This window comes from Megalobrama amblycephala, linkage group LG5 (assembly GCF_018812025.1).
Source record: "Megalobrama amblycephala isolate DHTTF-2021 linkage group LG5, ASM1881202v1, whole genome shotgun sequence".
Classification (NCBI taxonomy): Eukaryota; Metazoa; Chordata; class Actinopteri; order Cypriniformes; family Xenocyprididae; genus Megalobrama; species Megalobrama amblycephala.
This window is the reverse complement of record NC_063048.1, coordinates 23,168,406-23,192,256: the sequence shown is the minus strand read 5'-3', so window position 1 is coordinate 23,192,256 and position 23,851 is coordinate 23,168,406. Positions and strand designations below refer to the sequence as shown.

The 23,851-nt window shown below is 41.3% G+C and overlaps 2 protein-coding genes across 5 annotated transcripts in view; one reads left to right on the top strand and one right to left on the bottom strand.

Moving 5' to 3' along the window:
- Positions 1-23,851, top strand: part of plb1 (phospholipase B1) — a 97,140-nt gene that overhangs the window by 2,380 nt on the left and 70,909 nt on the right. The window lies entirely within an intron of this gene.
- Positions 1-23,851, bottom strand: part of kcnh1a (potassium voltage-gated channel, subfamily H (eag-related), member 1a) — a 72,932-nt gene that overhangs the window by 2,235 nt on the left and 46,846 nt on the right. For all 4 annotated transcript variants that reach the window (XM_048191314.1, XM_048191315.1, XM_048191316.1 and 1 more), the window contains 2 exons: positions 13,210-13,406; positions 1,399-2,267 (listed from right to left, as the gene is read on the bottom strand). In XM_048191314.1, the coding sequence (XP_048047271.1) occupies positions 1,413-2,267; positions 13,210-13,406 (1,052 nt within the window). In that variant the 3' untranslated portion in view covers positions 1,399-1,412. The remainder of the gene's footprint in view (positions 1-1,398; positions 2,268-13,209; positions 13,407-23,851) is intronic.

Here is a 23,851-nt window from a genome sequence, read left to right as displayed (position 1 = left end):
TACCTTCCTGGGGCTTGAAAGTGGTAGTTGCATAGCTGTCAACAGAGATCTTTCTGATTTCGTTGGTCTTCTGAAGATAAATGAAAGTCTTCCAGGTTTGGAATGACATGAAGGTGGGTAATTAATGACAGAATTTTCATTTTTGGGTTAACTAACCCTTTAATATTTATGATATGAATGATACCTAAAAATGGCAGATATTACATTTCTATGCTTTTTTTTGTCTAAATTAATTAAATTAAAATCTAAAATAACTTTAAAAGTGAATTTAGGCATCGCAACATTATAATGTACACTATGAAAATGGATATTCATTTCAAAATTTGCTACAGATTACAATTAAGTCTTGTTAAATCAAGTTAGTTAAAGACTAAATTCAAGTGAGCGTTAGATGATGGCAAATGTATGTAAACAAAATATGATAAGTGTATATATACTGTACAATCAAATATCCAATATTGGTTGATATTTAACCAATAAATCTGTAAAAAAAAAAAAAAAAAAAAAATCTGTAATATTAACCAGTGACCAATATGGTACTGATATATTGTGCATCCCTAAACATTCTACCATTGTACCACAGTTGTCAAATTTATTTGATATTTTGTCGAGATGTGCATTGACGCAAGTCATGGAAAGGGCCTCAACAGCTGTTACACTTCAAAACCCCTGAAGAGCTCATTAGTTTCTCCAGAAACATTTACAACTCTTGGGATAGTAGTTGATTTGTCATTGTACAAACACGTTTGTCTGGGGTTTCCATGGTTCCTGTGATGCTCTCTGCTTCTTCAGTCTTTCGGCTAGCAGCTTAAATCCACACCACCACATATTTGGGCAAGACGCTTAACTCTGTGATTCCTGATAATGGCATGTGTTCGGTGGTGAGTTAACCAACGGGATGACGCAGAATGCATCTCTATACCAGAAAGACTGCAGAGCAGGAAGCAGCGGTGTGTATGTGAGAGCGCGAAAGAGAGAGGGGAAGACTTGCTACACGAGTCGTATCTTGAAGGGCCCGCACTTGCAGTTGGGGACTGTGTATTGCCATGACAACCATCAGTCGGAGTGGGCCCTGCGGCAAGAGCTCTCACTGTCTGTCAGCCTCACAAGACTAAAACAGGGAGCAGTTCGACACAAAGAGTGTCTGTGAGACAAATAACACACCATCACTTTGGTATTGCAGATGCTCTGCCTTGGGATAGGACATCCTCTTCTCCGTTCCAGTGTCTCATTTCATCCTTTCCCTCACTCATTCTCTCTCTCTCACACACACACTTACTCTCAGAGTGTCTGTCATGCTTTTTGCTGGAAAGGATGTCAGAAGTAGTTCCTTTTTTAAAATTCTTTTCTCAGAGAAAATCTCTGAATCATTTCCCTTTCAAGAAGTAAGATGCTTACCTCTCTCATTTTCCTCAAGGGAATATGTCCTCTTTGTCCATGTCTGGCGATGTCGGTCGTGAGATCTGGAAGAGTGACATGGGAGAGGTCGGAGACTTTCTGCTCCTTAGCAACCTTAACACCTCAGCGACCTGTGTCTCCAAGGCAACCATTCTGTTACCCAGCACCGACAGCTCCTCTTTAAGTTCAGTACGGAGTTCCAGGAGTGAGGCATGCAGCGTCTGTTCGGGAATAGTGGGGATAGGTGGGATCGGGGGAGATTTTCCGTCGGGCTGGACTGGGCTTCGATCTACAGGGGTGCGGGCGCCACCCTCGTCCAGCCGTAGGTCGCTTTTGGTGATGCCGCTGTCGCAGGAGTCGGTCTTCTTCAGTCCGCTGGGCTCGGAAGTCTTTCCGGAACTGCTCCGCTCTGGGAGAGTCTCCATTGATTCTGCTTTAGGAACATTTCCCCAGCTCTCTGGCTTCGCCATGCTGTCCCTAAACCTGGCCCACCCTCGTGCGCGTGGCTCTGATGTCCGAGGGATGTTTGGGGCAGGGGCGCTGAGCTTGGCCTGGTCGAATGGACCTAGGGTGCGGGTTTTGTTTGGGTGGGATGGGATAGGCGTGGCTGGGCTTTCCGTTACTGTGACGATGCTTGTGGTGGCGACCACATCTTGGCTGATGACTTCATTGTGGATTTGGCCCTTCTCGAGATCAGAGTCATCGGAATTGGGCCGCACAGCGGCAAGACGTGCTTCCTTCTGCTGGCGGAAACGCTGGAACAGACGGCGGACAGGATGATCTGGGGGAAGATTCAGCGGGGCCTCGTTCTTCCTCCTCTGCCTCTCTTCTTCCTCGCGTTTCACGTCACTGATCTTTCTGAACACAAGCTGAAAAGACACAGTTAGTTAAACATACACATAGGCAACCATTAAACAAGCACATCAAAACTCAAACATTATTATACTATAATATACTACAAAGCAGAGGTGTAAAGAGTACCTGAAAACCATATTTGAGTAAAAGTACAGGTACCTTGCAGCAAAAATGACTCCATTACAAGTTACAGGTCACCAATTCCAATACGACTTGAGTAAAAGTTTGAGCATCTGATTTTAAGAGTACTTAAGTATTTTACTCATACTGAATGTAGGCTCAAAAATGCACTAGTCTTTGACACCTGAGAGACATGCCAGTGAAAAAAAAGAAACAGTTGATTTGTGAGGAGAACAATTACATATTTATTTTCTAAAATCAAAATAAAACTGAACAACACAACAGCCTCTTAAACATCTACCAACACTCAAGTCTCAGTTAAGCTCAAGTGCTCAAAAAGGCCATAAGTAAACCAATTTCCTTCAAAAAGGTCTTGTCAATATAGCGGATAAATAAAATAATGTTAAGTAAAATTAAATAGACAAAGTCTACTTGCACTGGATGTGCTGGTTTCAGCCTCATCACCGGCCGCAGTCATGACCACATCTCCTAAATTAAAACCCTTGCGTTCGGGAGAGTAAAGGCAAAACACACAAGTAGTACCTTCAGTGCCCTTAGTTGGCAATATTGCTTCTTTATAGCAGAAATAAACTGCTGCAGAAAAAGTTAGGTGCCATGCAAAATGTAATGTGTGATTGCATTACTCATCACAAATGTATTGGAGTAAAAAGTACATTTACTTATTCAAAAATGTAGTCAAGTAGAGAGTAAAAGTTGCTAATATCTTTGAAACTCAGTAAAACTACAAAGTAGCCAAAAAGATACTTAAGGTCAGTAACTTACTACACTGATTTACTCAAATACTTTACACCACTGCTATAAAGCGACTTACCTTGCATTCAAGGTAATTCAGTTTGTGCTGTCCCTTGGAATCAAACCCTTGATCTTGGCAGTGCTGGTGCCATATTTTACTGTTGAGCTTTAGGAATGCTTTAGTTTTAGAATAATATAGTTCTAAAATATTTATCAAAATATGTAATATAACAATATTAATTAATTTTTCTATCAAACTGACTCCCTTTTCAACAGTTTTTGTCCATAAACAAAGTAAAGGTGGACTATTCCTTTACCGTCACATTAAAACAAAATAAACTGTGGTCAGTCACTTTACGTCATGTGCAGATAGCCTATTTGAGTCTAAAATAGGAAGTTCTTGGCCAGGATATGCTGCAGTGTGAACTAGTCTGCGCTGATAGTCTTAAGTCTAGATCTGCGATCTGATTATGCAATATATAGACTTCAGCAGGAGAATTCCAACCATTCCAGGTTTCTCCTATTTAGTGAGATTACACCCACTGTCTTGGAAACCCTGCGTTCAGTGTCTTGAATTTTGCAAGATGTTCTAAGTTCTAACTTATTTATTGAAGCTCATGTATATTTCAGAGTTGAAGGCTTTTATTGAGCAGATTCCCAAAGTCAAGCTTCTGCTATCTTTGGTCAAAGAATTTCAAGGCCTGTATTCAGTCTGTAATATGTATTATGGCCTAATGGTTAGAGAGTCCAGACTGGTAACCCAAAGGTTGCAGGTTTGATTCCTATACCGGCAGGAAACAACTGAGGCGCCCTTGATCAAGGCTCCTAACCCCCAATCGCTGCCCACTAAAATGGCTGCCCACTGCGCCGGCTGTGTGTGCCCACGGTATACTGTGTGTGTGTGTTCGCAACTCATTGCTCCTAATGTGTGTGCACCAACTTGAATGGGTTAATTGCAGAAGACAAATTCCAAGTATGGGTTACCATATTTGGTCGTCACTATCGCTCGCTCTCTCTCTTTCTCATGCATACACACACACATACTGGCATTCAGTTTCGATTGGTCCGGAGAGTTGGTGGGAGGGTTTAATCATTATAATGGTGAAAAAGCTTGTTAAAAGAAGTGTGTGTGTGTGTGTGTGTGTGTGTGTGTGTGTGTGTGTGTGTGTGTGTACGTACACCTCTGCATACTGAGACAGTTTGTTCCTGTCACTATTGCAAGCTGGACGATGCATTTGTATGACTCCATCTTCAATATGTTAATATTCATAATGATGTCCTGAATATTCATTAAGAGGGACAGAGTGCCCAAGCATCTGTACCGCCAATCTGTCTGTGAAATTACTGGGAACAGAACTACACACACATGCTCTCCCCTCATGTGTAGTAGGCGAGGATGTGTTGCGGATGCTTGTGGAGTGACAATTTCACAAATTCTTTAAATTTGATTGACCATGTTTATAGTTAGTTCCTTTTTATCCAGCTAAAAAAGACAACTATAATCTCACTGCAGAGCTACTGTGAAGATTTTGCAAAGGCCATGTAAATGTTGTGTGTGAACAGGCCGTCAAAAGGTGTTTGTGAAAAGTTCAGATGTAGCTTTGGGGGTTTGAAAGTCATCCTCTCCTGAGACAAGAGACAGACTCTTGCTTTCCAAACATATCAAACACACGCTCTTTCAAGAAATGACACAAAGGACCTGGTATCAACATGTGTCTAGGTGAGACACATGGCTTTTTACACCTGGTAAAAACATGTCTTGTGTGATTTCCAACTTTATATCTGCCAAAATTGATTTTTTTTATCTCAGAATTTTGACTTTATATCCCACAGTTTTCATTTATTTCTTACTATTTGACTTGATGTCTCTCAATTTAACTTTATATATCAGTTTTGAATTTATATCTTCCAATTTGACTTTATCCAAATTCTGTCTTTATATATCACAGTGACTTTATACAAAAGATATCTTGCAATTCAGTCTTTCTTATTTTAACCTTTATACCACAATTACATTCATTTTATTTTATTCAACTCTGAAGTGAAAACAGGCTTTTGATTTCAGAATTTTTAATTATATCTCACAGTTTTGTCTTTATATCTCATAGTGTGACTTTATATAAATATATCATCTTAAAATTCAACCTTTCTTTTTTTAATCTTTATCTCACAGTTACATTTGTTTTATTTTAATTCATTAAACTGAAGTGGAAACAGGCTTCCATATGATTCTAACCTGCCCTGATATAATTTTTAAGCTAAAATAACTGCTGTACTGTACATCAGTGGATTATAGCATTTGATTTGTGATTTCATAGCAATCCGGCGAACGAGCGGTTGAGCGCATGTCTGAGAGCTGTGTGTGGGAGGGAACATTGCTGCTGTCACTTTCCAAAACCATAACTCAGTCAAACATTAAAAATGACAAATTCCAGCATCAGAAAATGGCAATTGGAGAGCGTTCCCCTTTATTAGATACTGTACATCTAGCCACAAGCAATTTCGTAAAGTGTTGGGAACAAAATCGACCATGGTGAAAAATGGTGGCTATGCACACAATTACAAAATCACATTCTTTCCTATTCTTGAGTTTAGACACCACAAAAATGATCCCTAAGCGATGTGTATTAGTGGGAGAAACAGAGCGTATTAGGCATTTCCCCATGATGCCTCACATAAAATTGTTTCATTTGGGCTTTAATGTGCTCAGATTTGTCATATTGCCACTTTTCAGCTGAATGTAATGTTTTTTTGTAATTGAACTCTAAATAACTCATTGTGTTTGGCAGCAGGTGGAGAAATATACCACTGCCGCTCCCTCTGAGAATCCAGGATGAACGAGAAAACGGAAAAAAAAATCAGTCAGACAGATAGACAGCCTCAGTAGATTGTGCTTCTGAATGACGTCAAGGGTCTTGCTTCTCTTTGCGTTACAGAGATGATGGACAGTAATGACCAGACCGCTGCCCTTCCATTCAGCCGTTTCCATCCTAGACACAGACACACACAGGCCATTCCACTATCCAGAAATAAATCCACCCTTATAGCCATCATCTATATTTCTGAGCCACAGTATCAGTATACGTATGTGGACACAGTGTTTCCCACAGGATTTTGTGAGATTGTGGTGGGTGGACATCGGTCCCTCTAGGGGGGTCTGGGGACATGGCCCACCATAGGAACATTTTGTACATTTTAAATTTAAATGCATAAATCTGGTGCATTCTGAGAGCAAAATTAAGTGACTAGATCAATGAAGAAATTTGTTCTCTTGTAAACAGTTTTGTGCTCTAATAGTAATTTATTTATTTGAGATGGTAGGGCACATTAGTCATGTAAACAACATATATAGGCCTAACAAAAAGTATGCTAGCCTAATTCTTGAAAAACTAAACTTTGCACAGTAATTTTATAAAAATCAAAATGTTAATAAGTTCTAAATTATTATTTGTATTCTTATGAAATGAAAAAAATATATATTAGGTTTATATTTATATATGAATGTAAAGAATTATGTATTTATAATAATGTAAAATTAAAAGACGTTTATTTTAAATGTATTGAGCAGCTTTTTAATGGGGCAACAAGATACGATAGATACGACAGAACAAAATAGACTATTAATAATCTTTTAGTGTGCAAAACCATGTAACGAATAATTGATTCGGAGCACCAAAGTCACGTGATTTCAGCAGTTTGGCAGTTTGACACGCGATCCGAACCGCTGATTCGAAACAAAAGATTCGAAGCAGTGTTTTGAAACCGGCCATCAATAGATATTGTTGAAAAGTTGTTATTTTGGGGTTTTTTGGTGCACAAAAGTATTCTCGTTGCTTTATAATATTAAGGTGGAACCACATGTACTGTTTTAAAAATGTTTTTAGTACCTTTCTGGACACTGAAAGTGTAAACTAACTATAGAGCCTCTAGCTATAGAGGCCTCACTAAGCCATTGGATTTCATCAAAAATATCTTAATTTGTTTTCCAAAGATGAACGAAGGTCTTATGGGTGTAGAACAACATGAAGGTGAGTAATTAATAACATCATTTTCATTTTTGGGTGAACTAACCCTTTAAGAACTAGCCAACTAGCAGTTGGTCAAGAGGAAATCAGTCTAACTTTTGAGTTTCAAATTAGACCAGTCTACATTTTTATGTAACTGACAATGTTATGTTAAAAAAAAATTATATGACCAGTGTTAAAGAAAAAAAAAATGGACTAACTAGTGTTTATTTGAACCACATTGACTTTCATTGTATAGACAAAAATAATTCTTCAAAGTATTTTCCTTTTAGAAACCAAAAAAGTAATATGGCTCAAATAAACATTAAAAATATACAAGTCTGCATATGTAGCAAACTCATCCTCACAAATTACATCAGTGCACACAATTAGTCGTATCTATCCACTTAGAAAATTCTCAGTATGATGATTTAGACAAATAGTTTTGACTGAATTATTTATATTTATGCTTTAACATACAACTAATGTTCTAGACTTCCATTGTAAATGCATCCCTGCAAACACGATTTCTTCACTTATTTTTATAAACTGAAGGAAGAGTCCAAACGATTTTCTGAGAGCTTAAATTGCAGTTGAAATATTCCTTTAAATCATAAAATACTCTACCAAAGTCTACACGAGTGGATCCTGAACCTGTCAGCATTCTGGCTGACAGATGTCATCGTTTCTGGTGTTTTGTAAACCCCTCGCCCTTGAAGGATATACGTGGCAGAGAAAGGACAGACATGCAGAGAGGAATTACATAACAGAAGCTGAAGCATTACACAAAGGTGCATGTGTCTGCGTGTATGAGGAGGATGGTATTATGTGCTCACACAGAGATTCCTAATGGTGTATTGTTAGAATCCTTCTGTTGCCATGCGTCCCTCGCACTCCCGCGCCTGCACGGCCCTCTTGTGTATTCTGCGTTTGCTTTTCTCCTCCTAAATATATCATCATCAAACAGGAAAACTCATTCTCCAGCTCTAAAAGAGTTCAAAATGTGTGTGTGATGTTGGAGGTGTTAGTCTGGGGATAGAACGGTAAAAAAGAAGGAGGGGACAAAGAGAGACAGTAGGCGAGAGGGAGCACTCACATCTCCGCTGTTTCATAATTCAAACTAAAAGCTGACTGTGTGCACATCGAAGCTGAAAAAAAATCCCATAACACTCTAAAACTCTGAAATAAAAGTATACGTACACCTATCTTACTTTCTCTACCTCAACAGCACACTATCCGTGTGTACTTCTAATCACTAAAACTCTGTTTGAACCCTGTCCATAGTAAAAATTACAATTTAATATGCACCTAAATTTAATATGCACCGAAGTCTGAGTCAGAGGAATAAACCAGAAAATCCGTACACATTTAAACAGAGTGACTTAATAAGCACCGACCGTGTTGAATAGATTATAACTAATATTAACCTCAAATGGATATTTATTTTTATCAGTATGTTTGTGTACTTGGAAGATATTTCAGTTTACTGATATTTATATGCCTGTGTGTTTTGAAATTATGTTTGGAAAGGGCAAATAATTTTATTTGGAAAACAATAAAAAGACTCATGCTTTTTTATGATATTTTAACACAAGTATTTCTGCACAAAAACATTCAGCTTGTTCACTAAGTAACCGTTACTTAGTGAATAAGCTGAATGTTTTTGTGCAGAAATACTTCTGTTAAACAGGATAGTTCACCCAAAAATGAATATTTTGTCATCATTTACTCACCCTCAAGTTGAGTAATGAATTTAAAGGGATAGTTCACCCAAAAATGAAAATTTCTTCTGTTTGGTTACAAACATTCTTCCAAATATCTTCCTTTGTGTTCAGCAGAACAAAGAAATTTTCATTTTTGGATGAACTATCCCTTTAAATTCATCCCTTTGTATCTTGTGCTTTGACTGTGTGCCTCATGCTGACTGACTGGTTTTATGTCACTGATCTGATCAGATTTACCACACTCATCACGACCTAACAGAATCTGATCCCTCAGTGTCGGACCTGATTCACTCACGCCTGCCAAATACACACTCACGGATCGCAGGGTCACGAAGGGACATATTGAGTAAATGGCAGTGTCAAACCAGTGATGCACATCTGACCTTATACCACTTGTGACTTTTGACAGCAATTCAATTAAAGCAGCAGCAAACATATATTAATGCTTGTTGAAAGGTATGAATGCCTTTTGTACAGTTGTGTGTGCATGAATGTGACCTTAATCACAGCTAAAATAACTCTTGACACAGCAGCATTGAGATGAAGAAGAGGATTTTATGGTGTTACCTTGGCAACCACAAACATGCAGAATTAGAAACAAATTGGATGGACCATTTGAGCACTTGTTTATGCAGATGTAACAGAAGACAGATGTACTGTATGTACTGTCTCAGCATCATGGGAGTGTGTTTGTTCCGATTTTACATAGAAAGATGCCAAAACTTTGCTGCTATGTACCCTGTTGTGTACAAACTCAGTTTCCAAAAATGTCTTTTCAGTTTGCCCTTAAGACCAGCAGATGTGTCTGATTTTAATTCAGTTTTAGTAATGATACTGATTTCTAATTTAAAGGAATGTTTTGGATCAATACAAGTTAAGGTCAACTGTATTTGTGCATAATGTCAACAGTGGTGGATGGTAACTTTATTAAAGGGTTAGTTCACCCAAACATAAAAATTCTGTCATTAATTACTTGAGTAATAATGAATATATAAGTAAGTAATAATGAAGTCATGTCGTTCCACACCCTTAAGACCTTTGTTCATCTTCAGAACACAAATTAAGATATTTTTGATGAAATCCGAGAGGTATATGTCTCGTCCATAGACAGCAAGTTTACCAAAACTTTTAAGGTGTGTGACAAGTGACAAGAATACCTTTAGTGCAAAAAAACAAAACAAAAATAACAACTCTATTCAACTATATCTTCTCTTCTGCGTCATTCTCATACACTCTAAAAAATGCTGGGTTAAAAACAACCCAAGTTGGGTTAAATATGGACAAACCCAGCAGGTTGGGTTAAAGGGCACCTATTATGCCCTCTTTCACAAGATGTAATATAAGTCTGGTCAAGTTTCAGCTTAAAATACCCCACAAATTTGCCCCTATTTGGGGGTGAGCAAAAACATGCCTTTTACTATATTACTATATTGCTGGCTAAAAAAATAAATTCAAAATTGGTTAAAAAAATGGCTGGGTGAAAACAACCCAATCCTTGGGTTTGTCCATATTTAACCCAGCATTTTTTAGAGTGTACATTGTTTTCGTCCAGCGCTTCCAGGTTCTATGTCAGAATGCAGACTCATCATTATTTTTGTTTTGTTTTTGCGCACAAAAAGCATTCTCGTCGCTTCATAAAAATAAGATTTAACCACTGCAGCCACGTCGACAGTTTTAACGATGTCTTTAGTACCTTTCTGGACCTTGAAAATATTAATACACCTAATATTGCTGTCTATGGACGAGTCAGATACCTCTCGGATTTCATCAAAAATATCTTAATTTGTGTTGTGAAGATGACCGAAGGTCTTATGGGTGTGGAACTACATGAGGGTGAGTAATAAATGATAGAAATTTCATTTTTTGGGTGAACTAACCCTTTAAAGTAATTTTAAGAATTTGTACTCTGTAAAGTATTGTTATTTTTGGAAACTTTTACTTCACTACATTCCAAAGTTTAATATCTTACTTATTACTCCAGTTAATTTCATAAAAATATATATTCATTTTGTTATTTTGAATTGAAGTAATGATTGTCAGGTTTGTGAACAAATACAAAGTTCTGTCATGAAACTCTAGATGGCGCAGACTAATAGGTCCTTAACTCAACTGCTCGTAATGACATCATTATCTATAGGACACACATGATTGGTTTCTGCTGTATCAGTAGCCAATGAGCTTGCATGCTCAGTCTTCAAATACATAAGTAGCATTTGACTTAGCAGTGCAGCACGCTTTCAGAAACCCTCCACCTTCCCCAGCTCCACCTGTATAGATCTGCTATGGGTAATTCATGTACGCTATATTGTATAGCAGCAGCAGCGTGTCGTGTATGTATTGGCAGTAGCAAATCCCGTACTTGCTCTGCAGCAGATGTATTCCGCCAAGACCAAACACCAAAGCATTGTCATACCCATTACAATGCCAAACACTCTGAGAGCTGTCATGACCGAAATTATTCTTGACTCAAACTATAGTTGACTCTTTTCAATGAACCTGTTCAATCGGTTTACAATTCACACTGAATGATTTATTGCATACTTTGGCAGATATGATTGCAGCTGTTTATGTAAGTAGGTTGTACTGTATAGGACTGCACAAAAAATAATAAACAATGGTCCATTGATAAGTATTTTTACTTTTGATACTTATAATACTATTTTTAGTGTACCAGAACTTATACTTTTACAATATAAAAGGAATACTTTAGTTTTTCTGGAATAGTATTTAATTAGAACATATGTAGTAGAATATAATCCATTGTGACAGAAACATTTTGATTCATGCCTTTCTTAAAAAATAGCCTTCTGTTTTTATACTGTTTTTTTGACAGTTAGAAAAACAATGTTCATGTGGTAATCAACCTCGAACAAATGTTGTTGATAGAGCTTATTTTGAGTTTAAATTATCCTAAATATTTCTGTAGGGCTGTGAAAGTCTGAACACTCTCGACACTGTATTTGGGAGATGTTTACTTAGGAATGAGGACTTGTGCATACATTAAAAGTAAAAAAACAGTCCCATAATCGCAAATAGACTGCAATGTGTACTGTGTGTTCACTGCTGCTGTTGTATCTAGGCCAAAACAACCTATTTGACCACTATATAAGTCTATTGGTGAATATGGAATTTGTCCAGAAATATAACATATGTAGTCTTCCTGTGACACATTTTTTTTTCCATGTATAACAAGTTTTTTTCTATCTGGGTCACAATCAGACAGTAAACATCATGACTAATTCATGGAGACATGAGCTAATTAAAGGCTCCCATTTGGCAATGGTGTCAGTGAGGCATTAATATAACCATATTTTGTTTTCATATTTCCAATGTATTGTTTAAGAGAACAAATAGTGTTGAGGTAAAGATCCAGCTATTTTTCGAACAAGTGACGCAAACATGACAAAAGTCAGTTACAAACAAGTGTAGGCGTGAAGAGCTCGACAGAGAGACAATTCACTGAAGCTCTTACCTGTTTAAAAGATGCTTAACAGTATATATTTATGCAGCAGATGGATTATGTAAATGGATTGAGTTCTCCAGCTCCAATATGAAAGTGTTTGCTGAAATATATGATAGTTATATTTAACCCATATAGATAAATATAACTGTATGGCATAAGCTGTTCCAATAAAGAGGTGGACGCTCACTGAGCTATTATTAGCCACCTCCTCAGACCCAGTTCCACTGAGAAACAGAACTCAGGCAGTGCTGAGATCCAAAATTTAGACACACTGAGGGCTATTTTATCATACTGTCTTTATTTTGAACTGGGAAGGGATTTATGGCCAGGATAAATGCTACACTTCAAGATCGGGTTTATGGAGTGTTACACTTATTTTAAACATGATTTGGTGTGATAAAATGGTGAACGTAAGAGACTCATTTCAAAAACATTTTAAAAAGTCATTACACTCACAACAGACTAACATTAATAACATACTTAGTATGTTCTTGCCTCACATCCCATTACTAATCACTGCCTAAATTAACTATGCACTAAAATCTGAGTCAGAGGAATAAACCGGAATACAGTAATCTGCGGGCAATTTCCCGGGGTTACAATATTCATACTGCTTAGATCATCTGAATTTACTCTGATTTAGTCTAAATAGAAAGAGTTTGTAGTACGTGATTATATAGATAGCTTAAGAGAGCAGTATTTATAATTTCCCATGAGTTCAGAATGTTACAATCTACTTGCAGCTTTGCTCATGCAGTGCAGTGAGGTTTGAATGCAGTAACCTTTATTGTTGGTGCTGAAAAATTGTGCTTACATATGCGGTCTGACATGGGCCAGCGGAAATTGAAAGAGTGGTGAGAGGGAAAGAGAGCGGCAGACGGCATTCACTCACCCGTTTGCGCAGGTTGTATGTAAGCAGGAGATTTCGTGAGAAGTGGTTGGAAAAGGCGGTGTAGAATTCTAGGACTTTCTGAAGCGCGTCCCGTTTGATCACGTGCAGGTCACAGTATGTTAGCGCTCTCACATTAGCGCACGCCTGAGCTAGCGTCACCTCCTTCCAGAACACGTCCCCAAACACATCACCTTTACCTGCGAAGATACATAGACACTTTATTACACACACAAACAGACCTAAGCTGCATTTCTCAAAAGCATTGTGAGCTAAGTTGATCGTAGAGACCATTAGGGCAATGGTTCTATGATCTACTGAGGCTTGGGAAACAGCCCTGATTGGTGCATTTATGGAGGACTGTGACTGTCAAAAATAACTGGCAGCTCTTTATTTAAAATGAAGAGCAAAAAATCATATTTTTAATCAGTGTATTTGTTTTGTGGTCCTAAATAAGCCAAATTGTATATCATATACTAGCATTCAAAAGTTCAGTGTCAGGTGTTTTTTTTTTTTTGTTTTTTGAGGAGGGCTGATCAGGTTTGCCAGGTTTTCACAACAAAACCCACCCAATCGCTCCTCAAAACTAGCCCAATCCTAAAAATCACGTTCCAGGGGTAAAATTTGCTTTTTTGGCGGGGCTCCAGGGACAAAATATTGCGTTATTTTGGGTCGATTCAACCCGCGGCAACAGTGTAAAAGTAGCACAATTCCACAGGAAAACTGCGGACTTGGCAACACTGGGGCTGATTGCCTGCAGTAAAGACATTTATATTTCTTTTGAACTGATGTATCAGTTCCACAAAAATATTAAACAACTGTCACCATCGATAATATTAAGAATTGTTTCTTGAGCAACAAATCAGCATATTAGAATGATTTCTGAAGGATCATGTGTCACTGAAAACTGGAGAAATTATGCTGAAAACAGAAATAAATTACGTGTTAAATTATATTAAAACAGAAAACATTAAATCGTAATAATATTTCACAACATTACTGTTTTACTATATTGTAATAAATGCAGCCAAAATGTTGCATAAGAAAAAAGTGCATGATGTCTTTCAGTTGTTTCAATAATAAACCCTGTTAAATTAATTTATTTTCTATCAATCATTTTTTTCCTCCTGTCTTAGTTCAGATTACAGTAGACAGATCATGTATATACTGATTTTGTTGGTGTGAAATTCAGCTTATTTAAAACACCACTAACACATCGGATCAGAAGATTTAAGCAGTCGAAAGCACTGTTAAAATTATATTCTCAACCAGGGCTTGACATTACCTTTTTTTGCTCACCAGCCACTGTGGCTAGTTGTTTTCCAAAGTTGCTAGCCACTCAGCATTTTCACTGGCCACAATTTTGACATCGATACCATGGGGAAAAACTGCCATATAGATATCTTTAATATTATCTCATAATTTGGCAGCAGTTATATTACGCTGCTTCCACTTTAAAGGGATAGTTCACCCAAAAATGAAAATTTGATGTTTATCTGCTTACCCCCAGCGCATCCAAGATGTAGGTGTCTTTGTTTCTCGCGCATATACTTCAATGAGAGTGAGACATCACTGCTGTTGTCAGAGCGCGATCAGACCAAACGAATCGAGTGATGAATGCCATTGGACATAGTGGTGTATTAGAGGTAAAAAATGATATAAATACTGTTCGGTTTCTCGCACAAACCGATCGTTTCGTGTCTTAGGACATCAATGTGTCGTCACGAGCCGCAGGGTTTAATTTGAATTTGTCTGTCGTGTTTTATTTACTCTTATAGTCCAAGTTCCCGCTGACTTGCATTATACCACTGACAGACGGCAGCGGTTGCAGTTAAAAATCATCATTTGTGTTCTACTGAAGAAACAAAGACACCTACATCTTGGATGCTCTGGGGGTAAGCAGATAAACATCAAATTTTCATTTTTGGGTGAACTATCCCTTTAAGACCTGACACATGGATCCATTACACATGTGTTTTCTTTCTCAACTGTTTACATTCACTTAAAACATAACAGACTATGTTCACAATATGATTACTCGGCAAGAACAGCATTTTGACATTATTTTGTGTATTTGACTGTTTAAGCACAAAAAAAGCAGTGACTTAATTTAGTACTGAGAGGCGGCTTTATGTCTGCGCACTTTGGGCGTGAGCACAAATTCTGCAGGGATGAGTAAAATTATGCACAATGTGCAATCCAACGGTGGAATTCAAGCCCTGTAACACCAACAGTATTCATCCAGAGCAAATGAAATGAGTGAGTGAGGGGAGGCGGGTTTGTGTGTCAGCTCTCTGTCAGAGAGATGAGAGAGCGAGAAAGCGCAGCTGTATCTATTCTGAGGAAAATGAGTATTGGAAGTGTTTCAGATATTCCAGTATCGATATGTATCGAAAAATCTATATTTTTGACAACACTACATTGCACTTAGTTTATTATTTCAGATGCATTTTAAAAGACTACAACTAAAAAATGTATATTTTAGAAAATTCAACCCACCAAGGTGGCTAGTAGGAGTGACTGCATTACATGCCGCTGCTGAAATCCACCCGCATTTGGCGGGTTGACGGGTGTTAATGTAAAGTCCTGTTCACAACAATATCCTGGCAAGGCAACATTCTTTTGCACACACAAACACACTTTTATTATGATTGATCCACCCACTTAGGGAATACTGCTACATATCATGAGCATGTCTGACAGAAGAGAAATGATGATGACACATATTCACTCATTCCATTACTGAAATGAACAAATGCACAAAATTCTTGTCTGTCCATCTCTGTCTGCTCACATCTAGGATAAGTTGGAGTTACAGAGCCAAAATGTCCATTCAGATAAATTATTTACGGTTGTCTCAGTAAATGTTCTAGAATACAGATTCCTTCCTACAGGCAGGGCGAGAAAGAGATCTAGAGAGTCACATTTGGTTAAGAGACATCAAGAATCAATGGTGTTTGACAATGATGCATCTTGATGCACTAAATGTGTATATTAAATATTCACTAGTAAATGCTGTTCTTCTGTACTTTATATTTATTGAAGGTTTCTAAAAAAGAAAAAATTTACCATGGTTAAAAATTATTAGGCAGCACAACTGTTTTCAACATTGCTGAAAATTCCACTTTGCTATCACAGGAATAACATCACATTTTAAAATATATTATAATAGAAAATGGTTCTTTTAAAATTGTAATAATATTTCCAAATACTACAGTTTTCTGTAGTTTTGATCAAATAAATGAAGCCTTGGTGAGCAAGAGACTTATTTCAAAAACATGTTAAAGGTGCCCTAGAACTTTTTTTTTAAAAGATGTAATATAAGTCTCAGTTCTTATTTAAGTTTCAGCTCAAAATACCCCATAGATTTTTTTTTAATTCATTTTTTTAACTGCCTATTTTGGGGCATAATTAGAAATGAGCTGATTCAGGGTGTGTGGCCCTTTAATTCTCGTGTTCCACGCCCACGGAGCTCGCGCTTGCCTTAACATAAAAAAAGTTAAAACAGCTAATATAACCCTCAAAATGGATCTTTACAAAGTGTTCGTCATGCAGCATGTCTAATCGTGTAAGTACAGTGTTTATTTTGATGTTTACATTGATTCTGAATGAGTTTGAGGCTATGCTCCGTGGCTAACGGCTAATGCTACACTGTTGGAGAGATTTATAGAGAATGAAGTTGTGTTTATGAATTATACAGACTGCAAGTGTTTAAAAATGAAAATAGCGACGGCTCTTGTCTCCGTGAATACAGTAAGAAACGATGGTAACTTTAAACACATTTAACAGTACATTAGCAACATGCTAACAAAACATTTAGAAAGACAATTTACAAATATCACTAAAAATATCATGTTATCATGAATCATGTCAGTTATTATTGCTCCATCTGCCATTTTTCGCTGTTGTCCTTGCTTGCTTACCTAGTCTGTTGCTTCAGCTGTGCACATCCAGACGTCCTGCCCTTGTCTAATGCCTTTCATCCAGACGTTAATACTGGCTGCCCTTGTGTAATGCCTCAATCATGGGCTGGCATATGCAAATATTGGGGGCATACACCCCGACTGTTACGTAACAGTCGGTGTTGTGTTGAGATTCGCCTGTTCTTCTGAGGTCTTTTAAACAAATGAGATTTATATAAGAAGGAGGAAACAATGAAGTTTGAGACTCACTGTATGTCATTTCCATGTACTGAACTCTTGTTATTTAACTATGCCAAGGTAAATTCAATTTTTGAATCTAGGGCACCTTTAAAATCTTACTGACCCTAAACTTTTGAATGGTAGTAGGAAGAGTTTGTGTATAATGACTTAAATTTTGCATGAACATTCTGCCAGACATCATCTTTTGTGATCCATGGAATAAAGAAATACAGAAATACAGGTTTGGAATGAGATAAGGGTAAAGAAATTGTCACGGTTGCACACAGAAACAAGATGGTAAGATCCAAGTGCAGCAGTTTAATAAAAGGGAAATCCAAAATCATACATCCAGCACAGGCATGGGTCAAAATCCAGAGTGACAGTCCACAGAAAACAAAAGCCAGCGGTACAAAATGTGCACATAACAGAATATAACAAACCACAACCAAGGACAGAAACAACTGAGACTAAATAGACAGACACTGATAATGAAACACAAAACAGCTGAGTGCAATGATGAATGGTGATTAGTACAGGGAGTGTGTATGGGAAATGTAGTCCATGAAATGGGTGAACAGAGAGTCCGGGATGGAGTGCCCTCTAGTGGCTGAAAGGGCACTCTCACTGGTGATCATGACATTACCCCCCCTCAAAGGAGCGGCTACCAGACGCTCCACCAGACAAAACACAAACACACAAAAACTCAGGAGGGAGGTGGACAGGAGGAGGATCAGGGGAGGGATGGTGGGCCAGATCCAGGGTGCCCAACTGATAGCCAGGGCGGTGCTGGAGGAACTGACCAGGCTGGTTCCAGCGGTTCTGGAGTCCTGGCTGAGTGCCAGGGCGGCGCTGGAGGAACTGACCAGGCGGGCACTGGCAGGTCTGGATTCCTGGCTGAGTGCCAGGGCGGTGCTGGAGGAACTGACCAGGCTGGTTCCAGCTGTTCTGGAGTCCTGGCTGAGTGCCAGGGCGGCGCTGGAGGAACTGACCAGGCGGGCACTGGCAGGTCTGGATTCCTGGCTGAGTGCCAGGGCGGTGCTGGAGGAACAGACCAGGCGGGTCTCAACGGTTCTGGCAGCCTGGGCAGAGCAGGCAGCTCGGTGACGGCCTCCGTGGCCGTATCAGGGAGAGCGGGCAGCTCGGTGACGGCCTCCGTGGCCGTATCAGGGAGAGCGGGCAGCTCGGTGACGGCCTCCGTGGCCGTATCAGGGAGAGCGGGCAGCTCGGTGACGGCCTCCGTGGCCGTATCAGGGAGAGCGGCCAGCTCGGTGACGGCCTCCGTGGCCGTATCAGGGAGCTCGGGCTGCTCTGAGACGGCAGCGGGCTCGGGCTGCTCTGGGACGGCAGCGGGCTCGGGCTGCTCTGGGACGGCAGCGGGCTCGGGCTGCCCTGAGTCCATCACAGGACTGACAGGGAGAGCATGCGGAGCTGGAGCGGACTCACTGGCTGGAGCGGGCTTGGGCTGTTCTGAGTGCATCCTCCAGGCACGCAAGACAGCCAAAATATAAAAAGTGAAGACAGCCCTCCTAGCCATCACGGGACTGACAGGGAGAGCATGCAGTACTGGAGTGGACTCACTGGCTAGAGCGGGCACTGGAGTAGACTCACTGGCTGGAGCGGACTCACTGGCTGGAGCGGACTCACTGGCTGGAGCGGACTCACTGGCTGGAGCGGACTCTGTAGTGGACTCACTGACTGGAGCGGACTCTGTAGTGGACTCACTGACTGGAGCGGGCTCTGTAGTAGACTCACTGGCTGGAGCGGACTCACTGGCTGGAGCGGACTCACTGGCTGGAGCGGACTCACTGGCTGGAGCGGACTCACTGGCTGGAGCGGACTCACTGGCTGGAGTGGGCTCTGGAGCGGACTCACTGGCTGGAGTGGGCTCTGGAGCGGACTCCCTGGCTGGAGCGGACTCCCTGGCTGGAGCGGACTCCCTGGCTGGAGCGGACTCCCTGGCTGGAGCGGACTCCCTGGCTGGAGCGGACTCCCTGGCTGGAGCGGACTCCCTGGCTGGAGCGGACTCCCTGGCTGGAGCGGACTCCCTGGCTGGAGCGGGCTTGGGCTGTTCTGAGTGCATCCTCCAGGCACGCAAGACAGCCAAAATATAAAAAGTGAAGACAGCCCTCCTAGCCATCACGGGACTGACAGGGAGAGCATGCAGTACTGGAGTGGACTCACTGGCTAGAGCGGGCTCTGGAGTGGACTCACTGGCTGGAGCGGACTCACTGGCTGGAGCGGACTCACTGGCTGGAGCGGACTCACTGGCTGGAGCGGACTCACTGGCTGGAGCGGACTCTGGAGTGGACTCACTGGCTGGAGCGGGCTCTGTAGTGGGCTCACTGGCTGGAGCGGACTCACAGACTGGAGCGGGCTCTGTAGTAGACTCACTGGCTGGAGCGGGCTCTGTAGTAGACTCACTGACTGGAGCGGACTCACTGGCTGGAGCGGACTCACTGACTGGAGCGGACTCACTGGCTGGAGCGGACTCACTGGCTGGAGCGGACTCACTGGCTGGAGCGGACTCACTGGCTGGAGCGGACTCACTGGCTGGAGCGGACTCACTGGCTGGAGCGGACTCACTGGCTGGAGCGGGCTCTGTAGTGGGCTCACTGGCTGGAGCGGACTCACTGACTGGAGCGGGCTCTGTAGTAGACTCACTGGCTGGAGCGGGCTCTGTAGTAGACTCACTGACTGGAGCGGGCTCTGTAGTAGACTCACTGGCTGGAGCGGGCTCTGTAGTAGACTCACTGACTGGAGCGGACTCACTGACTGGAGCGGACTCACTGGCTGGAGCGGACTCACTGGCTGGAGCGGACTCACTGGCTGGAGCGGACTCACTGGCTGGAGCGGACTCACTGGCTGGAGCGGGCTCTGTAGTGGGCTCACTGGCTGGAGCGGACTCACTGACTGGAGCGGGCTCTGTAGTAGACTCACTGGCTGGAGCGGGCTCTGTAGTAGACTCACTGACTGGAGCGGGCTCTGTAGTAGACTCACTGGCTGGAGCGGGCTCTGTAGTAGACTCACTGACTGGAGCGGACTCACTGACTGGAGCGGACTCACTGACTGGAGCGGACTCACTGACTGGAGCGGACTCACTGGCTGGAGCGGACTCACTGGCTGGAGCGGACTCACTGGCTGGAGCGGACTCACTGGCTGGAGTGGGCTCTGGAGTGGACTCACTGGCTGGAGTGGGCTCTGGAGTGGACTCACTGGCTGGAGCGGACTCCCTGGCTGGAGCGGACTCCCTGGCTGGAGCGGACTCCCTGGCTGGAGCGGACTCCCTGGCTGGAGCGGACTCCCTGGCTGGAGCGGGCTCTGGAGTGGACTCACTGGCTGGAGCGGGCTCTGTAGTAGACTCACTGACTGGAGCCTTCCTCCTCCGCTTCCCTTTCTTCCGTGTGGGAAGCGAAGATTCAGCGCCCACCTCCTCAGTGATCTCAGGAACGGACTCACGAGCTGGAACGGACTTACTGACTGGAACGGGCTCTGAAGCGGATTCACTGGCTGGTTGTCTAGGTGAGGCCCACTCTATCCGATGGCAGAGATATGCGGCAAACTTCCAAAAGTTTAAGCTCTGTAGCCCTTCCATCTCACAATGAGACAACGGCTCGTCAAGGCAACCATTAAACAGGTCTTTCAAAGCCGCGTCATTGTAATCCAGCCCCACCGCCATCGCCCAAAAGACCTTTGCAAAGCACCCTACCTCCCATCCTTCTTGCCGTAGGGCTCTCAATGTCCGAACTTGAGCCATCCGTTCTGTAATGCGGGCCGGGAAAGGGATCCGGAAATCCATGCTGCTGGATCAATATAGTGGTGGTTTGTTCTGTCACGGTTGCACACAGAAACAAGATGGTAAGATCCAAGTGCAGCAGTTTAATAAAAGGGAAATCCAAAATCATACATCCAGCACAGGCATGGGTCAAAATCCAGAGTGACAGTCCACAGAAAACAAAAGCCAGCGGTACAAAATGTGCACATAACAGAATATAACAAACCACAACCAAGGACAGAAACAACTGAGACTAAATAGACAGACACTGATAATGAAACACAAAACAGCTGAGTGCAATGATGAATGGTGATTAGTACAGGGAGTGTGTATGGGAAATGTAGTCCATGAAATGGGTGAACAGAGAGTCCGGGATGGAGTGCCCTCTAGTGGCTGAAAGGGCACTCTCACTGGTGATCATGACAGAAATAAATAAGGCATGACTTGAGAATGAAAATTTTTGGGTGAAATGTCCCTTTAATATATTTATCTGTATGACATCAGGAAATTAAAGAAGTTAAGTCAAGTTTGGAATGAATCAAAGCATGGTGTTGAAGCATAGTTTTAAAGGTGACCTATTATGCCCCTTTTGACAAGACATAATATAATTCTCTGGTGTCCCTAGAATGTGTCTGTTAAGTTTCAGCTCAAAATATCCCACAGATCATTTATTATTGCTTGTCAAATTTGCCCCGATTTGGGTGTGAGCAAAATCGAGCTGTTTTTGTGGGTGGGTTGCTTTAAATGCAAATGAGCTTGTGCTCCCCGCCCCCCGCTTGTCATTCAAATACGAGGCATACATAATACAGCTGCTAACACAGCAAATGTAACTCGCAAAATGGATCATTAAAGGGGGGTGTAATGCTATTTCATGCATTCTGACTTATTTAGACTGTTAAAGAGTTGGATTATCATGCTAAACATGGCCAATGTTTCAAAACACGAGTTGGATGTATGACGGAGTATTTCCGTGCCAGAAATACTCTTCCAAATCCTCACGAACTTCGGGGGGGTTTTTTCGAGTATGGGCCTGTGTGACGTAAATGGGGGCAGAATTCCTTGTACAGGCCCTCCTCCCGGAAGGGTGCGCGCACACGTCGACCAGAGAGAGAGCAAGAGCAAGCCCATCAATGCGAGTTTGGCTTTACGGAAGTCGTCGGCAGCGCTGCACAGGTCACAGGACTTCACAAAATCAACAATGTCACCAAAGAAGTGTGTTTTTGGTTGTGAGAGAAAGATAACCTTGCTTCCCAAAGAACCCAGCGTTAAGTGGAGCTGAGAGTTTTGTGCTCACACATTACACAGGTGCGCTCTCGATATTTGTCATTAAAATAACCATAGAAACTGACAGTTGCAATCACGTTTTTATTGGTTAAAATGAATGGAGAATATCTCATGTTTTTCCGTGGCTGTTTATGGTTTCATAAACAAGGCCCAGTTCTACACTGGATTTACAGATCATTTGAAACTGAAAGATGGAGGGGCCACAGCGGTAATGATCCCGGTCATGAGTCGGAACCGCAGGTGGCGAGTAAAACTGCATCAAATGTCTGTTTTGTTGGCAATAGGCGCCTAAGTGCATATAATGTAAACAACACGAACGTAATGAATTTATAAATTCATTATTCATCATTCACTATATGCTATATTCATTGTAGTGATTCAAAAGTTATTCATGGATAATAAGATGGTGTATTGTGTGTTTAAATATATTTGTTTAGCTGACCATTGATAGCTTGCAGTCAATCTCTACACAAAAGCTGCGCATGCTCGTCACTCTATCTCCGCTCACAACGACACGCCTCCAGGCACTTGGCTGTTTTCGAAAAGACTCGGTACAGCGTATGTATCTTTTATAAATATGATAAAAATAAAGACTTTTCAGCGATATAAAGGATGCTATACTACTCTATAGGTACTTAAGATTAACATGAGATTGGCAGAAACTGTGTTTGATAAGATCCCCTTCCTACGTCACAAGGGGAGCGAAATCAGAATGGCTCAATTTTTCACATGCTTGTAGAGAAAGGCTTACCAAAACAAAGTTACTGGGTTGTCCTTTTTCACATTTTCTGTGCTGGCAGATGCACCAGAGACACGATTACAGCACTTAAACACGGGAAGAGTCAGATTTTCATTATATGACCCCTTTAATGAATGATTGTTTTGGACTTAAAAGGAAGTTTTGAGCTCACTGTGTTTTGTATCTGCTTAAACTGATGTTTAAGGAAGAATAAACACCCGCAATAAGGGTGCTGTCACTGTGCTCTCTTTGTACTTTCAAGTGAGAGTGAATGGAAAGAGAAAGTTTCTAATATGTGTAATAGAGCAGTAGTGTCATTATAGCTCCACAGGTCACACCATAACACACACCACCCTAATGAGCATGCAGACGCACGCATACTGACCTCTGACTCACAGTTTCGCTCAGTTCGCCCACTTGAGAGATACAAATGGTCAGATCAATAATCCTTTTTATTGTCTTCATAGTCTGAGATGTGTGTGTGTGCAAATTTTAGAAGCAAAAGAGAACATTTGTGGCCTTTCAGATTGATCCTAAATCAGTTTAACAGCCGCGGCAGAGAGCCAAATTTAGCAAAGCATCGTTAGTTTGTCAACAGAGAAATATACGGCCATTAGATACTCAGCTCTGTGGCTTCATGAGGCGAAGTAGCCTAATTTTGTGTTGTGAGACAGACAAATGTTGGAAATGGCAGATGTTACATCAGGA